The 22,259-nt window shown below is 42.9% G+C and overlaps 1 protein-coding gene across 3 annotated transcripts; it reads left to right on the top strand.

Annotated features, from left to right (window-relative positions):
* Nucleotides 1-1,612: 1,612 nt before the first annotated feature.
* Nucleotides 1,613-18,154, top strand: sf3b1 (splicing factor 3b, subunit 1). 3 transcript variants are annotated; one of them, XM_026143984.2, is made up of 24 exons: nt 1,613-1,767; nt 3,116-3,288; nt 3,501-3,602; nt 3,729-3,843; nt 7,133-7,212; nt 8,545-8,730; nt 8,817-9,279; nt 9,363-9,475; nt 9,571-9,768; nt 9,860-9,961; nt 10,494-10,673; nt 10,773-10,859; nt 11,202-11,472; nt 11,743-11,888; nt 12,145-12,291; nt 12,528-12,653; nt 14,289-14,510; nt 14,598-14,780; nt 14,865-14,976; nt 15,561-15,681; nt 15,759-15,890; nt 16,010-16,282; nt 16,445-16,661; nt 17,534-18,154. In XM_026143984.2, the coding sequence occupies exons 1-24, from the start codon at nt 1,740-1,742 to the stop codon at nt 17,690-17,692; spliced, it is 3,936 nt and encodes a 1,311-aa protein (XP_025999769.1). In that variant the 5' UTR covers nt 1,613-1,739; the 3' UTR covers nt 17,693-18,154. The 3 variants fall into 3 exon arrangements, with proteins under 3 accessions (XP_025999769.1, XP_080146421.1, XP_025999770.1); XM_080290295.1 differs by lacking the exons at nt 1,613-1,767; nt 3,116-3,288; nt 3,501-3,602; nt 3,729-3,843 and adding exons at nt 6,107-6,140; nt 6,733-6,787; XM_026143985.2 differs by lacking the exons at nt 1,613-1,767; nt 3,116-3,288; nt 3,501-3,602; nt 3,729-3,843 and adding an exon at nt 6,719-6,787.
* The last annotated feature ends 4,105 nt before the right edge of the window (nt 18,155-22,259 follow it).

The raw sequence follows: 22,259 nt of genomic DNA, 5'->3' as shown, positions 1-22,259 counted from the left end.
TTTTAAAAATCTTTTTAAAAATGAAAGGGGAGCTGTTTACTTATACATCAATTCAGGGGTAAATTATGAAAGTTTCTTTGCTTATCGTGATACATTATATTTGTTTTACTAACATGTAAGGTGCATTTATTATATATATGAATAAATATTGAAGGAAATGATATATCCTTATCAGCACTGGTGTTCTTATCCAAAATATATGTTATAACATACACTTTAGTAAAGTTCATGAAAGTTTAAAAAAAAAAAAAAGGTTCAGTGTGGTTTCAGGTTAAACACAGAAACTGTCAATTGTATAAACATTTCTCCCCAGTCAGGGTTGTTTGTGGACACTTTGGCGGCATCATTATTATCCAAACTTTGCCTTCTGTGTCAAGTACCTCACAGCTGGTGGTACAAGTTTTTCCTGCAAGGACATGCATCTTCTGGCATCTTTCTGCTGAGCCACCAGGTAAAACTCAACTGTTTTCAATCTAATCAGTCACTTTCCCCACAGCTATATTCCTCATCCTTCTGTCATGTAGCTTCCTTTTCTAATAACCAAAATGCACGGCTAGTTCCTTAAATTTAATTTTCTGTGAAAAGGAAAAAGCTTCACAATTAGCTCCACAAGTATTGTCTGTAGTAGATGGATATAGCTTTTCTACTCTGCTGGAGCACTCAAACTCAAAGCACTTTATACAGCATGTGCCATTCATACAAGCACTTTTTTCTGTTTTCCAACATTCACACAGATTCATACTCCTATGCATCTGAGAGAAACTCTGTATTCAGTATTTTGCCCAAGGATATTTCATGTAGCCAGGGATCTAGCCACCAGCCTTTGTGGATGACCTGCTATACCTTGTGAGCTACAGCCTCCCATGCAGTGTTTCAGATATAGGTCCTCTAGCCAATAGGGGCACAAGAAAATCTAAGAAATAACACCTGGGCATTTATGAGAAAAGGACATAAACTATAATCACAGGTGTTTTGTGCAGACATTTGGGGAAGAAACTTTACCAACCATACATCTCTTTCAAAGAAGCTAGTTTCACGTGAAATACTAGGTAAACACAGATGTTAGTAATGCGAGAGGTTAAATGCCTTAAGTTGAAGTTACAATTCTGAACCAGGTGTTAGAAAAGTCTTATGTTTACCTACTGCTGCATGCCAGAATAGCCCCTGTGAAAAACAAGTCTTCTAATCAACCAAACCTGTCTTATTATCCCTTTCACTTCTGTGGCATACACAGTGAAATTACAGGCTTTTTGGTATACGTTTTTACAAAGTAGACCAATTATTTAATGTAGGCTACTCCAGGAGACAAAGAAGGAGCTGTGCAAGGAGATATTACTCAGGTGATTTCTGTCAGCAGACATTCTCCATTTCAGTTGATAAACGTCTGTCCTTAAAGGATCAGAGTGCTGCTTCTAGCAGTCTTAAAAAACACCTGGGAAATCTGAATAAAATGAGGAAGGACAATTGGAGGGCTGCGTCAATTAAGACTTTTTAATGGGGTTTTAAAAAAAATTAGGCTAGTGGACATTACACATCAAACATGGACGGAAAGTTACATACTAATTGCTTCAATGTATCTACAACTTTTATAAGTATGTCAATATACTACGTCTAATACTTATGCTACTACTAGCAATATAACTACTGAGCGATTGGAAACTGGTCTGAGAACAGCTGGAAAGACACGGAACTCTGAATTAAGTCACATCCGCTTTCAGTCTCGAACAACCGCCACCAAAATGGCGAAGATCGCCAAAACGCACGAAGGTAAATTACTGCTAAAACCTCCATAAATATGTTCTGTTTTACCATGTATTTTACTTTATGGTGTCAGTAAATATTGCGGTGAATTTTCTGGTATTTCTGTTGACGGTAATGCTCCTGTTTATTTGCGAAAAAGGCGATAAGCACCAGGCCTTATACGACGCAACGCGGAGCTTTAGATAATGGCGCTGGTGGTTAGTGCTTAGCTTTCTTGTTAGCTGGAGTGGACTATTTTTCTCAGCTTATTGCACAGTTGCATGCAATAGTAGGCGCCATTTGGGCTTTTTGTCTTGGTCAGATACGCCTTTAAGCTAGTATTACTTGTTGTTGTTACTGTGTAATCCAAGGGATGGTAATTCTTTAACGTCTCAGTGATTCTCGTGGCTAACCGAGTTAGCATTAGCAACCTCTAACAAGCGTTTACCATGCCTACAGCAATTGGTGTTCGGCAGCAGACCCTGATATTAGCTTCAAAGTCGGTGTTCTGTAGCAAGTATTGGTAATAGTTAACCCTTTTCTGTAAAATATTCTAATGCACTTTTTGGACATGACTTGACTGAGAGTTACATGACCCAGTTTTTGTTTGTGAAAGCAGAAATTATGTCAGTAACGTTTATTTTTAAAGCGCTGTTCACAGGCGTGCATTCATAAAGCCCTGTACTGCAAAATAGAATAAAATAAATGCATAAGATTAAAGCAACCTCACAGTAAAGTAAATAAACAGAGTGAGCCAAACTTAATTGTAGTGCGGGACTGTTCCAATGTCTTGGAACAGATCATGGTTACATCAAAAACTACAGTCATATACGGTGATATTAACAGGCAGAGTGTAAGGAAGTATTTGAGCTTGATTTAAGGTGTGAAAGTGCAAATAAAGGCCCGTTTGCTAGTCTTTGCCAATCAGTCCAATTCTCTGTGTGGGGTTAAAGCATTTTTTAACGACTAAATCTCTTTGAGAGCATCGTTTGCAAGTACAATACCCCATCTGTTTTTTCTCTTTGCTAAGAAACACTGGAGATCCTTCTAATTAAATGTACAAAAATTCCACGATGAAGAGCTAAAGGCTTTTTTTCTTTTTTCCTTTTATGAAGCATTCCTTTGTTTCCCTGTGCCAAGGGATGAACTAAATTTAAAAAAAAATATATGGGCATGTTATCAAATTTTACAGTACGCTCTATCACACTGGTTTTACATCCTTATCCAGCACAAACTGAAGTCATGCCTCAGATAAATTTCAGTAAATATAATATTTATAGATTCCATTCACCACTGCTGATATCGGGGTGTATGTCAGTCATCCATGCTTACCTATACAGGTAGTTTTTCACCATGTTTCCTTGTGCCCCTACAGATATCGAGGCCCAGATCCTGGAGATCCAGGGGATGAAGGCCTCCCTGCTGGAGGATGGAGAGCAGGGAGTGGGCCTGATCTCCACTGGCGTTTTTGACCCAGAGATCTATGAAGGCAGCGACAGTCGCTTTGCAGGATACGTTACTTCCATTGCTGCCAATGAGCAAGAGGAGGCAAGTATTTGGTTTTTTGTTTTTTTTTTTTCCTTTTCCAAATCAAACAAAGTAGCTTCTTCCAAGAATGCTGTTTTGTGAGCCACAGGTTGTCCTTTGTCAGTTTTGTAAGGAGCTTGACTGCTCCCCTCTGCTTGCTTTGGGGATTTGAGGAGAACCTTGCCAGTTTGGCAAAATTTGAATAGACTCATTTATTCTCTTTCTTACCTCAGGACGATGAAGATGATACGTCAACAAGCTTGTTGGGACAAAAGAAGCCAGGGTACCACGCGCCAGTGGCAATACTTAATGCCATTCCACAGTCAGATGAACAGGTATGTTCATTCACTGTTTGGGCTAAATTCCAGTTAAAATGGGATCTAATTTTTTAAATGAAAAAACAGGCTTGTACAAAATCCTATTTTACTAATCATCGCATGTTTTGTGCTTAATCTTTGCAGTACGACCCATTTGCAGAGCATCGTCCACAGAAGATTGCAGAGCGGGAGGATGAATACAAGGCTCGGCGCAGACAGATGATCATCTCTCCTGAGCGTCTCGACCCCTTTGCAGATGGTAAATTTTGTTCTTTTGTGACCTTTTTACATCTTCCCAAGTTCCTTGCCTCCTCCCCCTTTTTTCTTTTTCTTTTTTTTCTGTTTTTTGCACCAATAGTTTTTACTGTTCAACCCTTCGACCACAATGCAATAGCTTGCCTCCCAGACTCAATGCCTTCCCTGTGGTCAATCCTTTCCTCATGTACATTTTGTGTCGCTGTTTTTCTCCCACTATAAATTTCCAACTGTTTCCAACAAATGTCAGTGTGGGCTCACAATTCATTTCCATAATTGCAGTTTGGGACAGTGTTGTTGGGATTTTAATTTGGTGCATGCATTAAAGGTATTATAGGGTTACCATGCTTTTCAGGGGGAGAGGTGGTTAGGTGTTTATTGCCTAACAAACATGGGTTGCAGATGGGTTGTGTGTGGGTCGAAGGGTTAACAACCCAATGTGATTTATGATGGGAAAGTGCAGTGTCCGCTTGTCACAGAAGTTGAGGATGAAGGTTAGCTCATTTAGCTGCCCACGTCCTGTGCTTTACCACACTGGGCACAGCTTTATAGGTGAATATAAAATATATAAGGGGAATATCATTAATATGCTCTGGTGGTAGTTGAACCAGAAGCATAATTTTATTTTCTTTAAGAGTTAACAGAGAAACTTGAGAGACTTGTCAAACTGCAAATTGTCTTGGGCCTCAGCGTAAAGCGCTGCCTAACAAGTAGGGCTGTCCCGAATATCATATTTTTGAGCTACAGCAATTCAGAGTTGATCAAACTTTGTGTTTTTCAGATTTTATGAGTGTTAAACATAATCGGTCAGAAATTTGAGTGAAGCGTAGTACAGCAAGAACGTTCATATTCATCCTCCTAAGACACAAACTCTTCCATGGCATGCATTTTTAATTTCTCTTTGCTGTTTGGGCTGATTGGGACCTGACGAATGTAAAAACAAACAATTACATGGATTTTTTATTTATTTATTTATTTATTTTTACCTGATTTTTGTTTCTGAAAAAAATTAGATCCATATATGAGCACATTGGCTTTAAATTTTGATAGAACAGTGGCAGTATACTGTCCTCGTAAGTGGATATCAGGCCCTTGTAGAGCAAAATTTAGTATTTTGGTCTAGACAACCCAAAATGTGATGTCCACATATGTGGACGCCAGGAGGCTAAAAATGTTAAATGGTATGAATTTGAAATGGTTAAGTAAGCTAAGCAAGATCATCACTGCTGTGAGTGAGAGGGATGTCGGGTAGATGAGCTGAGATGGTACAGTTCTCCCCACATAATAAACATCCAGTGATTGTCTTGAGGAAGGAAGCATGGAGAATCGGCTTATTGTACCCTTCTGCTGCAAAAGACTCATGGGGTATTGTTGTCACCCTACAGGGTGGGTGGGCGGGCAGCGTGGGAACCACGAAGTTTCTGATTGCAATAACCTGAGAATGCAAACATGGGATTTGTACATTTATACCAAAGGTGCATCTACTAGGTGGATGAGAGGTAGCACTGGAAGCTGCCAGTATTTTTATTACTGTGGCAAAGTCAGACAAAATCACCACACGCATGTAAGGATAATGGCTGTGCTGGGATTGTGGTAGTATGTAAAAGGGTCATTGTAATTAAGTCAGAAGTTTAGGCTCCGTGGGTGCAGCTACCACAGGACAGCAAGGTGCTTTGCCATAGAGCAGTACTGTCCATTGACTTTCTGCATGTTGTGGCAGTTGCTTATTTATAACAGTGAGGTGAGATGATCATTGTTGCAGTGTAGATTATTGTCACATTCGTATAAATCCATGTTGGTAAACTGAATACACACACAGTTCATACATTTCCAAATAGTGGAATATTCGGGTACAGCCCTAATGACAAGTTATTCTTTCCAATGTGGCCAGCTTTCCTTCACATTTTTCTCATCTTTTAGGCTGAGCCTGTGTAGCTTATCATGACGACTAGTGCTCGGACTGAAAACCAGAAACTGTAGCTGTGAGCCAGCTATCTTACCTCTTTCCATATTTATTGCATCTTCACTTCCCCTGACACTGTGAGCTTAAATGGCCTGAATGTCTCAGGTTTGGTCTAGGTATATTCAACCTGCATGTAGAGAGGGCTCTTTGTACAAAGTTGTTGTTTCAGTAGAGTTTTATTTTACAACTCTCTCTGTAAAATAGAAATATGTTATCAAGAAAATTGTGTACCAAAATACCACAGGCCCATACTAACTGTCCTTAATTTCTCTCCTACAGCAGTACTGCTTTGCCAGTCCTGTACTGCACTCTGTTAAGGGTGCAGCAACTCATCCTGTGTAGGTTATGGGGAACACTGAGAACGGTGCACTTGTCAGTTTGGTCAGGGTCCATTGGCTGCTTGTTTTGGTGGGAGGCTGTGAGGGGAATCAGATGCAACCCAGCTACAACAAACCTCAGCTCTCCCAGCAGCCTCTTTTGAATTTGGCTTATCGGATTCCAACAAGTTGACATAAAATATTCCCGTAATGGAAGCAGACTGCCCAAATATTTGATTACATAAATTTATCTCTGTCCCAAAAAGGAAGTCAAGATCTTGATGTATGATGTTTAAATAATGAGTCCATGTGACTCTGGTATTATCAATATTTTTTTTCTAGTTTTGAATGCAAACACTCACATTTGATTTTATTGTGCTAATGTCCTTCTTAGGCATAGCCTCAAAGTCTTGACTTCATATTTATCTGCTACTGTAAATACCTGGGAAACTGGACCAAAATATCATGGGATTTTTTTCTAGATTGTGCTAATACCCCAAGAAGATGCTTTATTTTTTTTTGCCTTAAATCAATGCATCACAATGGTATACTGTTGTGTGTGAGTTCAAACCCTTTTCCAAAGTGTTACTAATGGTAAAGAGAAATTTTCTAGGCTTCTTTTCTGCCGGTTGAAGTCTGACTGCAGATGGACCCTTGGCACTGAAAGTGTACGTATTCTGAAGAGCACAGCCCAGGACCCCTGCATCAGTGATGGCTATACTTCTTAATCCACTTAAAGAAAACACCACAACCTCAGCTCTTCTTTCTATGTATCTTCTTGTTTTTCATTAGAATGCTATGACTGTATGTAAGAAAGCCAAATGTACATTTGTATGTAATTTATTAGGACTGTCAGTCAGCTGTTTATCAGAGCAGGAACATAAGTTAAACTGTTGGTAACAAGAGTCAGGGCTAGCTGGCTGTGTTTGTGCTTGCTGTGTTTGGAATAACTCGGGGTTGTGGAGCGTACGCTGATGAGTATCCTATGTTCTTGTTCATGCTCTTTCGCGCAGGGGGCAAAACACCGGATCCCAAGCTGCAGGTTAGGTCGTATGTGGACGTCATGTTGGAGCAGAACCTGTCCAAAGAGGAGGTAAGATGCTGTTTATCTACACATTATTATCATCAGATATCAGAAACGGTCAGATGACAGTCCTTTAAGTCTAATTTAAACCTAAATGAGAAACCGCAAACCAAAACTGAACCTGGAAAAATAAACACTCCTTGTAAATCCTTCTTTCCTGCTTGATGTGTTTATATGGTTGGCAAACCAACACAGTGTCTGTAGAAATATCAGATCACTGCCACAAAGATGATCTGGTATAGTGAAGACTCATCTCCACTGTTGTAAACTGCACTTGCAGTGGTCCCCTTTCTTCTCTTGAAGCGCTTCTTCCATTAATACCTACTCTGATCTGATCGGCTCGACTTGTTTTTCAGTATAATCGAGTACCGCATAATGTGTGTGGGGTTGTTATAGCAACGTGGCTGTACGTCCCATGATGTTATTTGTATGCGAAATGAACACCACAACAAAAGTGAACGTCAAGACGACGGCATACCTGCTGCTCGGTCTGTGGCTTTCCATCAGACTCATCATCAGGGACCGCGGTGTTGTTTCTGTGCAGCCGATTCCCTCGTTCCTGGATTTCAAAAATGGCAGGAGACACTCATGACTCATCGAGTGATGCCACTGCAGTGTGACGGCGCCACATTTTAGTACCCGCTCCGATCACTTGGACACCCTGCCAAGCAGGTACTAAAAAATGGTACAGGCACTAAGGTTTAATTGAAAACTGTGGCAAACTGTGACGAGTCGATCCGAGTAGGAACTAATGGAAAAGGGGCTATAACTGCAACCTGCAACAGATGGAGGACTTCATTTACTGCTACCCTCAAACTCAGTACGGCTGCAGAACAAGGACTACTGTTACCAGCTGAAGTTCAGTGAATCCAAAGTTAATCCACAGAATGTGAGACTCCCTGTTGGAGAAGGTGCTTATGTCGCCAAGTTATTAGTCATAAAGTAATTGACAAAAAAATATTTTCAGCTGAGAAAAATTTAAATTAAATTATTTCATCATTAATTTTAACAAAGTGTGTGCCATTCATATCCACACACATGTGCACATGCAAACAACACCGCAGCACAAATCAAATTAAGCTTTTTGAGACTTGCTGTCATCTGTATGAAATGATCCATAGGTGTTCAGTAGAGTTGAGCTCTTGGGTGTGAGGCTGTAACAGGATTCATAGAAATTTCATCATTTTCAAATGAGTTCTTTAAGCCTTTATGCCCTTGGCTGAACTGTCGACCCGTCTCTGTTTAGATAAAATGAACAGACACAGTCACCAGATATCTTTATAGTCTTTCATATCCATGAACTCTGTATTTATCCTGACATTTGTGCATCTGTTCATGTAGAGAGAGATTCGTCAGCAGCTGGCAGAGAAGGCCAAATCAGGGGACCTGAAAGCTGTTAATGGGTCTGCTGCTGCCCAAGCTGTCCCTAAACGTAAGCGTCGCTGGGACCAGACAGCTGACCAAACCCCCTCCAATGCTACACCCAAAAAGATGTCCAGCTGGGACCAAGCTGATGCCAGTGCTGAAGTAAGCTTAAAGAATATCACCCAGTAATAAAACATAAATCTGTCTTGCATATCAGTTTTCTCACTGATGTTTCTGGTCCCTTGCAGACTCCTGGACATACCCCTGCACACACACCTTCAAACAGCCGATGGGATGAAACCCCCGGCCGCCCTAAAGGCAGTGAAACCCCAGGGGCCACTCCCAGTTCCCGAATGTGGGACCCGACTCCTAGCCACACGCCTGCCGGTGCTGCCACACCAGGGAGAGACACGCCTGGCCATGCCACACCTGGTCACGGGGGAGCCACAGGAAGCGTTCGCAAAAATCGCTGGGACGAGACTCCAAAGACTGAGAGGGAGACCCCAGGACATGGGAGCGGCTGGGCTGAGACCCCAAGAACAGATAGAGGAGAAGAGTCAGTGGGCGAAACTCCGACTCCAGGAGCCAGTAAGAGGAAGTCTCGGTGGGATGAAACCCCTGCCAGTCAGATGGGCTCCTCAACACCACTTTTTACCCCAGGAAAAACTCCCATAGGCACACCAGCTATGGAATTGCAAACCCCAACTACAGGTAAACAGCCTTACTCTTTGTTTTTATTATTATTAGTCTTTCTTCTACTTGATTATAAACAATTAATCTTCTGTTTTCTTCAGCACACATGACTCCAGAGCAGCTGCAGGCATGGAGGTGGGAGAGAGAAATTGATGAGAGGAACCGACCTCTAACAGACGAGGAGCTGGATGCCATGTTCCCAGAGGGCTACAAGGTCCACGTCTATTTGATGCATTTCATTTTCCAGCAACAAGCATTAGTGAAGGTCATTTATTAGACTGCAGTGCTGACAGGTGTTTTTCTTCACAGGTGTTGCCGCCTCCTGCAGGCTACGTGCCTATCCGTACCCCGGCCCGTAAGCTGGCAGCCACGCCCACACCTATTGGAGGCATGACGGGCTTCCATATGCAGGCAGAGGATCGCACCACAAAACAGATGAACGACCAGCCCTCAGGAAATCTCCCTTTCCTCAAACCTGATGACATCCAGTACTTTGACAAACTGCTGGTGAGCATCAGCAGGGATAAAATAATGGCACAGTCAGTGTGAGCCAGGTGTTTGTTGTGTCTGAGGTTCATGGTTTTTGTCTTGGTGCTAGGTGGAGGTGGATGAGTCCACTCTGAGCCCCGAGGAGCAGAAAGAAAGGAAGATTATGAAGCTGCTGCTGAAGATTAAAAATGGAACTCCTCCCATGAGAAAGGTTGGGTTTTAATACTTTGATTAATCATTCTTGCTTGTGGCCAAACTTGAGCTTTGGAACAGCATTAAAGTTTCCAGTTACAAGATCAACACCCAGCACCGAGGTTTTGTGGCTACAGGGTGAATATTTGCTCGCTACACAACGTTCTCTCTGAGGAGCTGCTGCTTACAGCAGAGGTCACAGTGTAGACCTTCATGCTCTGCTGTGAGCTGCACACAGAAACCACCCGGTCTCATCTTATCATGACAAGTACCAGGTTCCTCTAGAGTTTTAATCACTGTTCACAGCGGAATAAAACCCCAGCTTCAAATCTGACTTTTAAAAAGGTTTTGCTGATTTTGCCCCAAAATAAGATTTTAAAAAGCTTTTCCTGTCTGCAAGTCTGTCACCATCTTTGTAGAGTTCTCATACAGGTTTTGTTTCAGGTTTCTTTGAGTATGAAGTCTCTCCTGTGTTGTTTAGTAACAGATTTGCCAAATATACTTCAGAATTTGACCATTATCGGACTGGCTGACCTTCTCTTTCCTCTTAGGCTGCTCTGCGTCAGATCACAGATAAAGCTCGCGAATTCGGAGCAGGTCCCCTGTTCAACCAGATCCTGCCCCTGCTCATGTCCCCCACCCTGGAGGATCAGGAGCGCCATCTTTTGGTTAAAGTCATTGACCGCATTCTCTACAAACTGGATGACCTGGTCCGACCATATGTTCACAAGGTGGGCTCAATGTGAACGATCATCTGTGACAGCTCAGTTTAAATGTTCAGTGGTTTCTCAGTGTCTTTGACAATCTAAATGTCCTTTTTCTGCATGCAGATCCTGGTGGTTATTGAGCCGCTGCTCATCGATGAAGACTATTATGCCAGAGTGGAAGGCAGAGAGATCATCTCTAACTTGGCAAAGGTAACATGGAGCACCTTATTCTTTTTGTCTTTTTATCCCATAAACTATATGGACTGTGGTTTGTGCGAACCATTCTCGCCTGTTCAGCCAGTCCGTGGTCAGATCAGGGCTAGTCGTTCGCTAGATTAATACCAGCATGAGAGCTAGCAGACGGGACGTTTATGCCTCGTCTGTTCTCAACCTGCACCCGCTGGTTACAATCCGCCATCATTAGCTGTTTATGTTCTGTCACCATGTCTGCTCAGCATATCTCTGATCTGTAGCAGCATTTAAACTTGGCTCGAGACATGTTTGTGAGGTTAAATGATTGAAAGCTTGGTGTCTTTCCTCTGTGTGTCTCAGGCTGCTGGTTTAGCTACTATGATCTCCACGATGCGACCTGATATTGACAACATGGACGAGTATGTCAGAAACACCACCGCCCGAGCCTTTGCTGTTGTAGCCTCCGCCCTCGGGATCCCCTCTCTCCTCCCTTTCCTGAAAGCTGTGTGTAAAAGCAAGAAGTCCTGGCAAGCTCGGCACACAGGCATCAAGATTGTGCAGCAAATCGCCATCCTCATGGGCTGCGCCATTCTGCCTCACCTTCGCAGTTTGGTCGAGATTATTGAACATGGTAAGTGAACTTAAACTGTTCGTAGCGTTAAATAGTACAGAGTTCAAAGCACTGGCATCCACAGGCTTATTATGTGGATGAGTACGTTCTCAGTTTGTGAATTTGAGCAGAATGCAGGTGTACACCTTTAACTATTCTAACTAGTAAATGCGTAACTGCTAATTTGCCCAATTTTTCATTCACATGACGTGTTTTGTTTTGAGTATACGTGGTTTGCTGTTGTTGTTAAAATGCATTGGAGCTCTGACCATCGACTATTCGACTCTGCAGGGCTTGTGGATGAGCAGCAGAAGGTGAGGACCATCAGTGCCCTGGCTATAGCTGCCCTGGCTGAAGCTGCCACACCATACGGTATCGAGTCCTTTGACTCTGTGCTGAAGCCACTGTGGAAAGGCATCAGGCAACACAGAGGAAAGGTGAGCAGGAAATTTGGAAAAAGCATTCACAGCATTGAGCGCAAGATCAGCACCCAGCACTAAGCCTGCCTGTGGCTGCAGTGTGAATACTTGCTTGCTATAGAGTCTCCTCAAAGGAGCTGCTGCTGTCAGCAGAGGTCTAATGAGAGACCATTAATATGCTGCTGGAAGCGTCGGACATTACCAGTTATTGTAAAGGGAAAATATGTGAAACATGTCTGCGATTGTGTCTTATGTTATCCCCTTTGGTCACCAGGGTCTGGCTGCTTTCCTCAAAGCTATTGGTTACCTCATCCCACTGATGGATGCTGAGTATGCAAACTACTACACCAGAGAGGTGATGCTGATCCTCATCAGAGAGTTTCAGTCCCCTGACGAGGAGATGAAAAAGATTGTGCTCAAGGTAAGGAGACTGTCTGTGAGGAAGCACCTCCAAACTGTCAACTAACTTCCTGTAACTCGTTCTCACCTCTTCAGCCACATAGGTGATGAACATTGTTTGCTACATGAGCACCAGGATTGCCAGAGCAGCTGCTAGCATGTCCCCTCTGCTGTCTTTCTGCACCCATTGGTTACATTAAGGTATCTTTCTGGATGTCACAAGAAACTCATCAGTTTCCCTTCTGTCTTGCCTCATAGGTAGTGAAGCAGTGCTGTGGCACAGATGGTGTCGAGGCCAACTACATCAAGACTGAAATCCTGCCCCCCTTCTTCAAGCATTTCTGGCAGCACAGGATGGCTCTGGACAGACGCAACTACAGACAGGTTCGCGAAACATATTCTTTAGCTTAAAATATATTTGAAAATCTAATATTGTCAAAATAGCTTAGAAAAGGAAATGTGTGGTTGGCTCTTTTTCCTAAAACTGCTGATCTTAGCCCGTTTGTGGGTTTTTTGTGTTTTTGATGTATGAGATTAGGGCTGCCACAAACTATCATTTTGATAGTCGCCTAGTCACTGATTATTTTTGCGTTTAGTCGACTAATCAGATCATGTCCATTGGACGTAAAACGTACAGCTTATTGCACCAGCATGCATCTGCTCTTATATAACTATCATTAGCTTACAGCTAGAAGTGTTTAAGGTATGTGCTAACTAAAAATAAAGACAAGATGATAGTTTATTAAAATTTTAATGAAATTTGCAGATTGTTTCGGTGGAGTTTAATAAACTCAGCCGTCTGCTCCTTGCTATCTAAAATATAACAGGACCGGAGTATATTGAGCATCTCACACTTCTGATAATCAGTTGTCTGCTTGATGTTTATTCAGCTGTGTAAAAACTATAACTTTAATCTCAGCCAAACCGATTTACTCAGAAACAAATAAAATACTGAAAAAAGCCAAACAATAACATTTTTAAGTTATCTAAGTCAGCGGTCTCAGACCTTTTTTGCGCCACGGACCGGTTTGTGCCCGACAATATTTTCACGGACCGGCCTTTAAGGTGTCGCGGATAAATACAACAAAATAAAACTAGTACCGGTACCGAAAAAAAGATTTATTCATAACACACGTGAAAAGACCCAGGAAAACCGAGTTAACGGTACAAACGATAACAAAATAACTCTGAAAACCGATTTAAAAACCCTGAAAACCATACATTTCACACCTGAGCTTCAACTCTCGCGGCCTGGTACCAAACGACTCACGGATCTGTACCGGTCCGAGGCCCGGGGGTTGGGACCGCTGATCTAAGTGACTTATGTATCATGTTAACCTGAGTAGGGAAAGACGGCGTTGGGTTTGAAAACGATTTGCTGGGAGTCCGGTGTTCTCACAGGCTCTAGTGAGCCTTGCCCCCAGCTGGTGGGTAACAGATGTCTCCGAAAACGTCAGAGCACTTTTGAAAATATGCGGTGTCTTGATAAACCGAGCAGATATTTGAGGTTTACACAGCTACATTCCCGCCTGAAAATATGTTAAACGTTTATTTTGTGCCCAGAAAGAATAATAAGAGTTATATTAAAACTAACTAGCTGTCGCCATTGTTGGAAACTGAGCAGGTATACACCCGACCCGTCCTTCAAATCTGGGGAAATGAAGGGCGCATTTGTCGGAGTCTTCGAATTTGGGCGGTCTTCGTCGTGTCGCTGTAACGTAATCGGCCTACAAATGCGGGTACTGGAGGATGCGGTTCCTGAATTTGGACACAGCTACGATACCGGGCACAGCTTCTTCTTCGGGGTTTCCTGTATTTGCTTCAATCGACTCTGTCGTCTGCCTGTCATGTGACTCTACTAGTGGAAAATAATGGTGTGCACAAAATAGACCAACAGATCTGATCACACAACTCAAATAGACATTTAGATTATAATCTAGTCGGCAGTTAAACACACCGTGTCCTTAGAGTTGTCTGAAGCTTTGCACACTCGTCTCAAGTTATTATCTCTTTGTCCAGCTGGTGGACACCACAGTGGAGTTGGCTAACAAAGTGGGAGCAGCAGAGATCATCTCACGTATCGTTGATGACCTGAAAGACGAGGCAGAACAGTACAGGAAGATGGTGATGGAGACCATTGAAAAAATCATGGGCAACTTGGGCGCAGCTGACATCGACCACAAGCTGGAGGAGCAGCTGATCGACGGTATTCTGTATGCCTTTCAGGAGCAGACGACAGAGGTGAGAGGGAGTTATAGAGAAGTGGGGGTTTTTTCACAATATTTTGTTTCTTGTTTTGTTTCATACTCCATGCTCTTTGGTCTGCAGGATTCTGTCATGCTGAATGGTTTCGGTACAGTGGTGAATGCTCTTGGGAAGCGCGTGAAACCCTACCTGCCACAGATCTGTGGTACGGTACTGTGGCGTCTCAACAACAAGTCGGCCAAGGTCCGTCAGCAAGCTGCTGACCTGATCTCCCGCACGGCCGTGGTCATGAAGACGTGCCAGGAGGTACATTCAGCCTATACAGCATCCGAGACAAATATGTAACAGAGTCCACACACTGACCTCTTCTGCTTGTCCCTGTCCCTGCAGGAGAAGCTGATGGGTCATTTGGGAGTCGTGCTGTACGAGTATCTGGGAGAGGAGTACCCTGAGGTGCTGGGCAGCATCCTTGGAGCGCTGAAGGCCATTGTGAACGTCATTGGTATGTAACCTTCACCGATCACAGGTGTATTTTATTGATAGGATGTAAATAAACGTCTTCACATTTGGTTTCATCTTGGTTCCTGAACTTCGCAGTTGTTAGTTTTGACTGCTTCCGTCTTCCTTTTGGAGCCAAAAGTGATCATGGTTACACAAGAGGGTGGAGTGCTAAGCTATCAGCTAACACTAGCAAGCAGCATTCATAAAGTGGACAGCGGTCTCACACAGATGCACATACCTGCTAATTTGTATTAGAACACTCACCACAACTGAAACAGAGCTGAAGGCCTAGCAAGCAGTTACAGCCGCGACCCTCCTAATTCTTGTATCTCGGTGGATGAGTTATAAAAAAATAATTTGTAGAGCCCCTAGGCTCTGTACTAGGCTTTGGTACAGAGTTTGACTGTCATTGAAGCTCGATAGCAATCAGTGCACCTTTGAGAGTTTGATAATAAAAATGTAGCAACAGCTACAGTAACATCTTCCCACCTCTTGTTCTGTTCTAAGTAACAAAGTTTACCTGCACCTCAGTCCCATCTCAGGGTGTGGAAAAGGACCCGTGCTGATATCTGACCTCATTTTTAGGCATGCACAAGATGACCCCACCAATCAAAGACCTGCTTCCTCGTTTGACTCCCATCCTGAAGAACAGACATGAGAAAGTCCAGGAGAACTGCATCGACCTGGTGGGCAGGATCGCTGACAGGTCAGTGGTGACAAGCCTCAACCTCAAGGTTTGTGGATATGATTGTGTCCTTTTCTAACTTTTATGTGTATTTTTAGGGGTGCTGAGTACGTGTCTGCCAGGGAGTGGATGAGGATCTGTTTCGAGTTGCTAGAGTTGCTCAAGGCACACAAAAAGGCAATCCGCAGAGCCACCGTCAACACGTTTGGTTATATCGCCAAAGCCATCGGGTGAGTACCTTCTGTCACGTACACACCTTTTACATGTAAGGTTTCATCTTCGTTTTGTCTCGGCTGTACGCATTAAAGTGGATCTAAAATGTTTTTCTCTCTGACCTTCCTCCCTGCAGTCCTCACGATGTCTTGGCCACTCTGCTCAATAACCTTAAAGTCCAGGAGCGACAGAACAGGGTCTGCACGACCGTAGCCATCGCCATCGTTGCTGAGACCTGTTCACCCTTCACGGTGCTGCCGGCCCTAATGAACGAATACCGCGTGCCTGAGCTCAACGTGCAAAACGGTGTACTGAAGTCCCTCTCCTTCCTGTTCGAGTACATTGGAGAGATGGGCAAAGACTACATCTATGCCGTCACGCCGCTGCTGGAGGATGCTCTCATGGACAGGTATCAGCATGGTTTGATTTGACTGATTAGTTTTGATAAAAACTGTGGCAGGGGAAGTATTCATATCTTTTCAAACTCTTTACCCACACGTGAGGGTTAAAGACATCAGTGAATCCTGCACCTTATGTGTTTCTGTGTTCTGCCCCCCCCCCCCCCCTGCAGAGACCTGGTCCATAGACAGACAGCCAGCGCTGTGGTTCAGCACATGTCCCTCGGTGTCTACGGTTTTGGCTGCGAGGACTCCCTCAACCACTTGTTGAACTACGTGTGGCCCAACGTATTTGAGACGTCACCTCACGTCATCCAGGCTGTGATGGGCGCTTTGGAGGGGCTGAGGGTCGCTCTCGGGCCCTGCCGCATGCTGCAGTACTGCTTACAGGTCAGGACCAGAAATTGGAATTATGAAAAAAAAAAAAAAAGATGTGTGTCAGGATTTTTGTCTGCACACTAGTGCTGTCAGCTAAAAGATTATTCATACAGAAAAGTCACACAGATTCAAACATGCACATGCTACAACCACAAGAGAGCAGACCGGGACAAGAAATGGAGTTACTCGTACAGCTGCATTTTAATATAAACACGTCTCTTAAGAGCTACACAGTAAAGTTATAGAGGGAGGATATTTGATAGAGCTCTGCTGTGGAAACATGGAGAAGTGTTCTTCTTTTACTCAGCACTATCAGGAGTCAAACATCACAAAGCTTAGCTCCATAAAGACCTTTTCATGAACCTATTCAGCTTTCATACAGCAGTAACACTTCCACATATTTCTACAAACTAACAAAATGCAAGTATTTTCCAATGTTGACAGAAGGTTCGAACCTTCTGTCAACATTGTAGATGCTGTTTACCTCGACCTCTTAATCTGAATTCACACTTTGTGTGTTACTACATGTGGCTAAATCATTTACTGGTTATACTCTACTCATCACCTGCAGTATAGAGTGTGTGAAGTGTAAAGCAATGAGAGCTGCATCTTGTATGCATGACAGAAGATTAGAGCTTCTTTATGCCCTCAGCAGTGCTGGGATTTACAGCTGTTCCAGTGGAAATCCAGCTTTGCTCTCTGTGCTGCTTTTCACGAGTGAATATTTAATTCTTTCTTTAGAGAGAGATAAACAGAGACAAAGAGTCAGAAGCAGTTTTGACTAAGTTCTGGTCACCTGGGGGTTAAAATGGGCCTAACTTTAAAAGTTTGAATCATTGTGTTTGTATAAAGCGTAAACTCAAAAACTGTCTGGCGTTCTGCAGGGTCTGTTCCATCCAGCCAGGAAAGTGAGGGACGTCTACTGGAAGATCTACAACTCCATCTACATCGGCTCTCAGGACGCCCTGATTGCTCACTACCCACAGGTCTACAACGACGACAAAAATGTCTACGTCCGCTACGAGCTCGAATACACCTTGTAAATAAAAATTTAAAAAAATTCTCTCCCCCCCCAAAAAAAGAATACAAAAAAAAAATCACACACTCATACACATACATACTTTTCTCCATCATTTATTTAGCAGCTGTGTTTGTCACATTCAGCTTCTCCTGTTCACTCTGAACTGGACATGAAAAGTAATCTTGTAGAGTCTGTATGTGTGGGGTTTTTGTTGTTGTGTGTCCCCCCCCCCCCTTTCGTTTCTTTCTTCTTTTTTTTAGTGTGCTGTAAGAAACAGCTGAAGTCAGACAAGCTATGTTTTTTTTTTTTTTTTAAAATGCAGAGCAGTCTTTACAATGTTTTAAATCTGGGTTTGTTTCTCTTTGTGTCTTGATAATTGATAGGACTCAGTACCAGCCACACTTTTTCCATGTTTCACACCACCTCTGTTCTTATTAGATCCATGCTTTATTTAACTGAATAAAATGTTTGTGTATAAAAATCAGTTTCTGCCTTTCAGTGAGATTTTTTCATTTATATAATTTAAATGCAGAATATGGAGATTAATACAGACATGGTCAGCGATAAGCAGCGGTGGTAGTCTGACCATGTTTGACAGCATAACTGAGGTTTCCGGGTCCTGACCTGTAAGCAGTACTGCAGCATGAGTCTCCAGCTCATCGGCTCTCCATATCAATTAGAAGTCTCCCAGCACCTGACGACCTGTCCCATCTTCCTTGCCTCTCTATTATATATCATTAATAAAATCCATTAAAAATAAAAGAGTTGAAAACGTAACCTCCCTGCACACATGCATGAACACTCAGCCTCTCAATTTAAAACACCTCCCCCTCCTTGTAGGTACTCTATTCACTCACTGCTGCTACTCATCCAGACTGTTTGACCCAGATTCCTCCACAAAGAGTGAAGCTCTGCTGAGCTGAGGAGGATGTACTGAGTTCTTATCTGTTCACTGGAATTCATCTATTCTGCTTTAGTTTGAATTTTATAATGTATCAAAAGCAAAACATATTTTTTATAAGCAGCATCGTATAAGACATCTGCTCCCGTATCATAAATGTGGTGCTTTAAAAGTCGAGTACTTGAGGAAATGTACTGGTATGTATGTATGTATGTGTGTGTATATATATATATATATATATATATATATATATAAAAAACAAATGCAATGCTCACATTAAAGGTGTTTGAAATAATGAGGCCAGTGTAAATACAAGTAATCCTTGTGAGACAAATTAAAGGCTTCAGACTGCTTTAAACACTGTTTCAGCCAGTGGTTTTCTGCTCTTGCCTCTAGATCAGGGGTAGGTAACTCCAGGCCTCGATTGCTGGTGTCCTGCAGGTTTTAGATGTGTCCTTGATCCAACACAGCCGATTCAAATGGCTAAATTACCTCCTCAACATGTCTTGAAGTTCTCCAGAGGCCTGGGAATGAACTAATGATTTGATTCAGATGTGTTGACACAGGGTGAGATCTAAAACCTGCAGGACACCGGCCCTCGAGGCCTGGAGTTCCCTAACCCTGCTCTAGATGATGCCACTAAGTGTGGATGTCCCTCTTGTGGTAAATAGCCACACACCATCCCACATGTCATCAAAACCAGGGGCTACAGCACCCAATCGGAACAGCTGTGTCAAGACCCAGGGTAAGATAAAAATTATTTTTATCTGTGGATGAAAAGCAACGCTACTGCAGAGCAGAGTAAATCAAGCAAAACTTCTGTTTGTTTTTAAGGAAAACATTGACGAGGTATAGTAAGTGCCAACATGCTGGTAGCATTGCTTGAGTGAAAAGGAGCATCTTAGAGAGGCATCGTTTCTCAGAAGTAACAGTGGACAGATCTTCCCCAATCTGCAAAACACTGCCTATTAATTATGGAACAGTTTCACAGTGATGCTCCTCCTCCTCATGTACAGTACAAAAGAGTCAGAGAATCTGGAGAAATCTCACAACGGTCAAGCCATAAAATCAATATTGGATGCCCATGACCTCCAAGCACTCAGACGGCATGATTATGTTAAGGTAATCACTGCATGGACTCAGGAATCAGGAATCCCGAAACACCTGGGTGAAAGCTTATTGAAAATCCACTAAGGTAAAGCGGAACACTCTTCTGTGTTCAGATAAATGGTAAAAAATGGTAAATGGCCTGTATTTGTATAGCACTTTACTTAGTCCCTAAGGACCCCAAAGCACTTTACACTACATTCAGTCATCCACCCATTCACACACTGGTGATGGCAAGCTACATTGTAGCCACAGCCACCCTGGGGCGCACTGACAGAGGCGAGGCTGCCGGACACTGGCGCCACCGGGCCCTCTGACCACCATCAGTAGGCAACGGGTGAAGTGTCTTGCCCAAGGACACAACGACCGAGACTGTCGGAGCCGGGGCTCGAACCGGCAACTTTACAATTACAAGACGAACTGCCAACTCGAGCCACGATCGCCCCACGATAAACTGAACTTTGAAATTCGTTTCTGGAAATCATGAACCGGGCATCCTCCAGACTAAAGAATAGACTGACCACCTGGCTTGTTATCATTGCTCAGTTCCATCTGGAAACTTAGGGGATGTCTGTAATGCTAAAAGGTATATACTGGTTTTAGAGAAAGATATAATCCCATCCATATCACATACTTTTCATTGAAGGCCTCACATATTTCAGAAAGACAATGCTAAACTGCATACTTCAGCTTTTCCAATGACTTTATAGCAGAAGAGTCAGGACTGTTGAGCAGCCACAATCTAATATGAGACAAGAATCGGACTGCTGTTAAACAAAGAGGGGTTGCTACACAGTGATCCCCCCCCGCCCCCCCTCCAATTAAACATCCAACATATCTTCTCTGTTCTTTTGTGAAAAAATATGGTTTTATGAGATTTGCAAATCATTGCTGCATGTATGTAAACTTACATGTTATATTCTACCTAAAAAAATATTACATTTGGCTAAAATTAGAATAATATAGGCTTGATTTTTGTGTTGTCTCATGCAACAGTTATGGAAGTGACTGGTATGATCACATATTTTGCTGTATCAGCTTCTGAATGTCAGGATTTGCTAACACATTTGTTCATAAATTAAAGGTCTCAGTTTGGCTAAATTTTTCATTGGACTACAAAAAGACTTGTGTCGTTATTATTTACCCTACGAGAACCATCCAGAGTCTATTGAGACATTTCTCTGTGAGTAAAAGTTCAAGAGACAGCACAGCACCGTACTTCCTTCAGTTTCCTTCCGTTATAACCTTTAGAACGCACAACTAACAGAAATGCATGAAAACCACACAGACTGTGTACTTGTACTGTGGCTTCTTAACTTCCTTACTGGGACAAAAAAGTCAGTCCCCAAAAGGTAGATGGTTATATTTTAGGGGGAATATTTACCTTAAGTTTAGGTTTGGAAATATTCAGGATAACAATGTAAGTCATAAGTTAAGTATTGCCCTCTAAAACTTCCTTGTAGGGACAAAAAAAAATCTACATGAGTTAAATCACAATGTTTTAGGGTAAAGATGTGGTCTAAAGTTTAGTCTAACCCAGCCATGGCTGGGCCACAAGCCAGTGTACTCACTGTTCATAAACTATGTTTGTTGCAGACAATGGAAGAAGAAGAAAGGGGAAAGGCATCTTCAGAGACGAGAGAGAAGGAAAGGCAGGAGTTTGGGGTTGAGAGTTGGGTCTTTAAATGTAGGGACTGTGATCGGCAAAGGAAGAGAGCTGGATAACACGATGGAAAGAAGGAAAGATAGATATATGACTTGCACAGACCAGGTGTAAGAGAAGCAAAGCCAGGAGCAGTGGGGGTCAGTGCACTAAAGGTTGGGTTTCAGGTAGAAAAGAAAGGAAATCTGGAGTAAGTTGGATGATCTATAAGAAAGTAGGAAGGTGCACACAGGTGGAGTACTTCTACTACAGAAAGTGCAATCCGAAAAACATATGAGACTGCAAGGTGGTGTCGGGGGAGAATGTAGGCAGGAAGTGAGATGAGTTAGTTACTTAGGGATGCAGACTTGAGACTGGAGCAGCCAGGATCGGACCACCAAGGTCCCTGTACACCAGGAGTGTGTAAAATGTTCACCACAACTGTAGAGCAGAAGAGAGGTGATGAACAGTGAGCAGCAGAATGGCTTTGTGCTAAGAAAGTGCACTACAGATGTGATGTTTGCTTTGAGGGTGTTAATAGAGAAGTGTAGAGGTCGGGAGTTGCACTGTGACTGTCAATTCTTTGTGGATCTTGAGAAAGAGGAACTGTAGAAATGCACGAGGAAGTCAGGACAGCAAGACAGTGGTGAGATGTCTGGAAGGAGTGCCGGAGGTGTTCAAAGTGGGGGTGGGATTACATCAGGGATTGGCTCTGAGCCCCTTCTTGTTCACAGCGGCAATGGACAGGTTGATGATGATGGCAGCCAGGATGTTTGCAGAGTAGGAAGCAGGTGGAGGAGAGTATGGAGAGGTGGAGGTATGCACTGGAGAGAAAAGGAATGAAAGTTAGTAAAAGCAAGACAGAACACATATGTGTGAATGAGAGATAGACCAGTGAAAAGATGAACATGCAAGGACTACAGAGAGTGAAGGTAAATG

Source organism: Astatotilapia calliptera, chromosome 16, assembly GCF_964374335.1.
Source record: "Astatotilapia calliptera chromosome 16, fAstCal68.1, whole genome shotgun sequence".
NCBI lineage: Eukaryota > Metazoa > Chordata > Actinopteri > Cichliformes > Cichlidae > Astatotilapia > Astatotilapia calliptera.
The sequence above is the reverse complement of the archived record's forward strand: the minus strand, read 5'-3'. Positions and strand labels throughout refer to the sequence as shown.

Excerpts from the sequence above, each read along its gene's own strand:
- sf3b1 (XM_026143984.2), top strand. The coding sequence starts at position 1,740 with ATGGCGAAGATCGCCAAAACGCACGAAG. Across the intron at positions 9,962-10,493 it reads GAACTCCTCCCATGAGAAAG|GCTGCTCTGCGTCAGATCAC; the intron begins GTTGGGTTTTAA and ends CTTTCCTCTTAG. Across the intron at positions 10,860-11,201 it reads TCATCTCTAACTTGGCAAAG|GCTGCTGGTTTAGCTACTAT; the intron begins GTAACATGGAGC and ends TGTGTGTCTCAG.